Source organism: Mesitornis unicolor, unplaced genomic scaffold, assembly GCF_000695765.1.
Source record: "Mesitornis unicolor isolate BGI_N332 unplaced genomic scaffold, ASM69576v1 scaffold26979, whole genome shotgun sequence".
NCBI lineage: Eukaryota > Metazoa > Chordata > Aves > Mesitornithiformes > Mesitornithidae > Mesitornis > Mesitornis unicolor.
In genome coordinates this window covers 2938-8928 of record NW_010208331.1, presented here as the reverse complement: position 1 = coordinate 8928, position 5991 = coordinate 2938, and the positions used below count along the sequence as shown (strand labels likewise).

General features: G+C 36.4%; 1 protein-coding gene across 1 annotated transcript in view; it reads right to left on the bottom strand.

Annotated features, from left to right (window-relative positions):
* LOC104546955 (patatin-like phospholipase domain-containing protein 2) overlaps window positions 1-4118 on the bottom strand; it is a gene marked incomplete at its 5' end in the record, with an annotated part of 13660 nt that extends 9542 nt beyond the window's left edge. The window contains 3 exons of the mRNA XM_010192474.1: window positions 5-195; window positions 3063-3128; window positions 3870-4118. Of these exons, the coding sequence (XP_010190776.1) occupies window positions 5-195; window positions 3063-3128; window positions 3870-4118 (506 nt within the window). The remainder of the gene's footprint in view (window positions 1-4; window positions 196-3062; window positions 3129-3869) is intronic.
* Between the last annotated feature and the right edge of the window lie 1873 nt (window positions 4119-5991).

The following is a 5991-nucleotide window of genomic DNA, read 5'->3' as shown; positions in this document are numbered from 1 at the left end:
AAAGAGTGCTTGTGTTAAACGATAAAGGTTCCCCAGACTGAGCTGAATGCTGGTGTTGGTCACATTCATTTCATGAAAGTTGGCAGAATTCCCCTTTGGGCAGATATCACACTCCCCAGCAAAAGGCGAAACTGTGATGGTATTCTTAGATTCATAGTGAGGTAAGTTGTCACTGATTCCTCCATCCACGTAGCGCTACAAAAATTAACAGAAATGAGAAATCTCAAAGGCTGAAATTGTCTAACTAGTAGATTTCACCTGCAAAAATTAAATAGCATTTTAGACTAACAGGAAAGTCTCTGCCTATACTCCCAGGCTAAACATTGAGTAGCATGCTTCGTCCTCTAATGTTAGTTAAAAAACCCCACCATTTCTACCTATAGTTCCATATATAGCCTAAGAGAATTCTATTTGGGATTTTTCTGTAGCTTTAAGAAAGAGGAAGTCCATTTTAAAAATCATAATCACAATATGCAGAGAAAAAGTGGTGCAGCTGTATCCGCTTCCTCAAAAAAAAAGTATCAAAGAGCTACCAGGGTACCATTAGAAAGAATACAAGTAGAATAGCTCTACACTTGAAAGCGCAACTTCTGTGATACTAAGGCATTCAGTTAGAATAAGGGTATCTGAAAATTACTCCTAGTAATTAGAATTTTATATAAAAGAATCAAAAATATTTGGACAATCTGCAAGTAAAAATGGACAATGCTTCAGAAACCTTGGTAACAGTCAGAGATCTCTATTCTGCTGTCTATTTCGTTTTGAGTACAAGACTAGAAGCTCTTCTTCTAGGTTATGCTTTTTTCTCCATTGTGTTGAATTGCCCATTTCAGTAGCTTTAATGCATCACCATTTCAGACATTTAAGATCCAAGGACCAAAGAGTTCTGTATCGGGGTAACCAACCTATAGTGCAGCAGCTGCTATGGCTAAAGACAACTCATTCACTCGCTCACAACAGCCAGTGGGATCAGTTTGGAGCTAGTTTGTTCTGACACTGGCAAAAGACCATCAGCTTTGCGGGTTTAGTGGCTGCATTTTCTTTCTTCCTAACTAGGCAACAGACATAACCTGTATGTCCTTGTAAAATGCAAAATGTAAACGTAACAGAGCAGATGATTTGAGCAGGAACAACATAGATTATCGATTTTTTTCTGCCTTGATACTCATTCCCTGACCATTCTGAGAAACAAATTAGGAATTAGGAAGAGGACAGCTCAGAGCAATTTATGCAATACTTTTCTAGAGCTGCCTGATCCTGTCAGCTTTCTTGAACACTCTTTAGACCCAGCAGCATGCAGCTACTGACAAAATTCCTATAGATGCATAATGCAATCACTACGGTACGCGTGCTTACACCTTTGTGGAAGTATCAAGTACAATACAACTGGTTTGGCAAAGAAGGAGCATGCAGCCTTCTCATGTAATTACTGAAAGGTAGAAGTACACATCTAAGTTGCTGTTCTACAGAGGTAAATGGTTTTATTATTTGGAGTTCCTTTCCTGCCCATCTGCTTCCCCTAGTAATTTTTTTATCTAAAACCCTTGCTGTGTTTGAAAGAAGTAGAAAAACACAAACAAAACCCAGAACACTCAAAAGCTTCACAACTGGTAGTTAGATATACCTATTGAAAGTTATCCTTAAGTCTTTGTTTTAAGGTACACATGCATGAACCATCAAGCCAGTAAAGACCAAGATGCTACAAAGTTTACATGCTTGACCTCCTACTGTGTTTAAGTTCTACAGAAGTCATGTCAAGCATATGCAACTGTGGTATTCTTACCAAGTTACATCAAAAATGCCTCCTAAGCATTAAAATCCTATCAAAACAATTGCAAAGATCAAAAGGATACAATTCCTTCCTCCCCTCAAAACAGAGCCAAATAAAGTCGTATGTTTTTGTACTCTGAACTAAGCCTTTTAAAATAACATTGTTGTCTGGTGACAAGAACTGAATAGCCTGATTAGCCTGGATCCACCTAAACCTTGGATTCAGTCCAACGTCCTGTTTTCATAACACCTTTAATCTGGAAGAGTTTAAGGAGACATACAAGGTTTAGAAGCACAGATAAAGAAAAAGCCCTATACAGTTCTAATTGCTTCTGCTTAAATTTCAGCATGAAGAAAATGCATTTCATGTCTATCCTTAACCTTTTAGCACTATCAGCTTGCCTTGAGAATAGTCTGTAATCAACCACTGTTAAAGATGTTTTGAGTTTTATTTCAATATTCTTCCCTTCTCCTTGTATAAGAAGCACCAAAGTCAGAAGGAAAGAAAATGCAAGTTAATGCAACACTGTAACAAGAAGCCATGAATGTCACTGCCTTGATTTGAAATGCATATCTGCTTCCAGACCTGCTAAGCAAAACATCTACACAAACTATACTAACTTTGCTGCAGTTGCTGCCTCCTTAATGGGGGATTTCACAAAACCTGGCACAGCCACTAAGCATTAAGAGGTTTTGTAACCAATAGTTGTGAAGTAATAGAACAGACTAATACACTGACACTTTACCTTTAAAAAGCAACCTTTCTTACACAGAATACAAATGACAGAAGACATTAAAAGGCTTTGTTTATATCTAACCGAACATGGAACTTTAATTCAGTTTTAAGGCAGATCTACCTACAGCAAATACACACAGATATACAATGAACTATCTTGCAAGATTATTTCTTTTTTAGACAAATACGTGATCCTTCCTATGTATTTGTGCAGGTGAATAATCATCACTTTCTTCAATAAATATTTATCCGTAAGTTAAACACTTGCTAGCTTAGAATACCCTCTTTTAATTACTGCATCTGCAAATAAGAAATTTAAGAGGGCAAGCATGTGTGTGTTTTACAGGGCTGAGAAGAAATATACACAACAGATATTCCACACATGTAGTGTTCCCTTGCTTTTTTGACAAGTTGTAACATACAGCTACAGTACTAAAAGCTATGATGAAGATGTTTATTTTACAGTAGGATAACTGAAAAAAAACCCATATACACTGTCTCTTAATATTTTTGGAATAGCTAGAACTACTTTTAGATCTTAGCAATAGAGACTTACCACACCTCTAAATGACGGAGGAATTAGCCCACAATAAATAGGTACGAATGAACTACAGATTAAAGCCTGCAGGAAAATGAGACCATATAAATTAAATGGTAAGTGTTCTATTATTATAGCTATCATTTATCTTTGTCTTTAGATGTTAGCAAAAACAACCGAGCAAACAAGTACAAAAATTTGCAGCAAGTACACTTGAATAAAAAGAAGGGGGGGAAGGGTACTATCAAGCATTATTTTAAACAGAATGAGGGTATTCTATACCTTTCTAGAATGTAACCACATTCCATCTGAAAAACCCCATAAGACTCAGTAAAGGGCCATTTCTAGAAATGTTAATTAGCCAGGAAAAGGTTATGATCATTCACTCAAGCTATACATTTTCTGAGGAACCAATGTAACTGATCGGGAACACAAATATCAACATTCTGGGATCATATTAAACTAGCTTTGTACTGATATTAAGAATTCAAAAAGCTGTTTCTGGCTGTTTCTTGATCATTGCTTTTATAAGAATGACCTTAAAATTCTTATTCATGAAGGATATAGTTTCATTAGATACACTGTATGCTTTAAAGGCATGTATCCTTTTTTGGATTGATACCTCGCACCTACCCACTAAACCAGTTTGCAGACACATTGACTGGGAAAACTGGTAAGTGAATTTAGCACAGTGAAGCTTGAATTAATCTTTAAAACACTGACAAAGTCACAATATGCTAAAATATTTATAATGGAAATCTATTATTGACATTAAATGACTTAACATTACGGAAACTTTTAAAAGTTGCCAAAAAGTAAACATACCTGGACAACTTCTTCTTTAGAGTTAAAATTAGATATCAATGCATTTTTACCATCTGATACTCTGGTCAGTGAAATACACAGTCTGCCTGATGATAACTGGTGAGTGTTTTCTGGAAGATTTCTCATCAGTCCATCTCTTATTATCTTTATCACATTAAAGGAAGGATGAAGAGGACCAAGATTTCGCTTTCTAGCTTCTTTGGCTAACGCCAGAACATCAGCACAAGCCTGAGCTGAAAATAAAACGCATTTAATTTAAGAACAGAAGATACAGGCAACATCCATAAAAGCCTACAGTATGCAGATTTAAAGTCCACAGTAGGTCTGCTGAAGAAGCAGAGCACCTGGATTCATCACAGCCAGTAACACTTGCTGCACTTCAACCAAACTTAAGGTTTCAGGGCACCATTTATCATTATTTATATATGAACACAATAAAGAGAACATTAAATGTGAACTTATGGTAAGGAAAGTCAGGAGGAAAGTTTTAAAAGCAGTGGGTAACAAATTGTGGAAGAAATCTTTAACAGCTCTCACACAGGTCTCCACCTAAATAGATGTATTTTCATCAGTATGTAACAGACATATAGTAAATTGTCTCTAGCATTTGTGAACTAGATCAAACCACTAAGAAGACACAATTGTACTAAAGAAGACTAAAATAACTTTAGCAAGCACACACCTAGTCATAGCAAGAACTGCAGCTCATCTACATGCAATGTTTTGTTTGAATATTTATTGTCATGTTTCTCCAGGGCATACTTTGGGGAAATTACCTGATAAGCTCAACTTGGTAGAAGAAAGAGGGTGGGGAAGAAGGTCAAAGTAACAGGTTACTAACCTGAGTGATATGCTACAAGGCCATCCAAAATATTTTAAGAACTTGCATATTTTAACTTACACCAACTCTTTCTAGAATTGATAGGATTCAATTTATCAAGCTAAATGTGAGCACTGCACTGGAAACAACTCTGCTTAAGCCTTTGAGTTCAGATTCATTTCAAGAAATATTACCTTTCTACAATGTTATTTTCCTCTGCTCAAATAGCAACACCTAAACCTTTCTCATTCTAAACACAGTAAACCAAGAATCTAAGTTCAAAAGAAAATAAAATCTGAGGTATCAGACATACTCCATTTTTACCACCACAACGTTTTTCATTCCACCCCTGCGGAATGAAGCCCTGGGCTACAAATCCACCAATACCGGCAGCCTGACCTCACTTCCCACCCCAGAAGGCAGCAAACAATTTAGACACAGCTCACTGTTCATGGTCAAACATATGCTTATGTTAGTAAAACACATTTTACATGCAATTAAAAAAAATGACACAAGTCATGGTCTGGCAAGTGAAGTAATTTCCAAAAGCAGTTATGTAGACTGTTTCTGCAGTTCTGTTTTTCCTGCACTCAGATATAAATCATCACCTCCCTATTTTTTTTTTTATTAAACTAATTTAGCAGTGTTTAATCTTCTGAAGTTTCTCAGGAGAGAAGTCAGGCACATTGCAGGAGTCTGAGACACTGAACTAGCAGAACTCTGTCCAGGAGCAGCAGTCTTAGTGCATGCATTAGTTTCCTTTTGCAAAAGAAGTAGATTTTTGAAAACTTACACACCAAGCAAGTAAATTGCTTGTTCTAAAACACAGTCCAAGACACAGACACACAAACAAATACACGTGCTCTCACTTCTCTGCCAGGTCTTACCCGTTTTTCTAGCTAACATCCTGTCAAATTGAAGCTCAAGGTATTACTTAAGTTTGAAGCTTGGTAGCATCCCAGTTCATCTGCACTACAAGCAGTGCCCTCTACTAACCTTGTGTTGCAACTATTTACCTCTCACCATAAAAAATATCAGGCAAGTATGAGCTCACTTTGCATACCCCAACTGAAGGGCTATAAAACTGATGACCTCTAACAGTTTAGATTTCAGCTCCCTCTCATTACAACTTCCTTTCAGAAAATAACTACCCACCAAAATGAAATTTGATTTCACAAAAAGTTTACCCATCTCCTCCACATAGAAGCATTTCTATATTTGAGGTAGTCTATAGGGAAAAAAAATAGAAAAAAATATATATTCCATTTACTGTAAACTATTTTAAATATGAGAAGGGTTCCT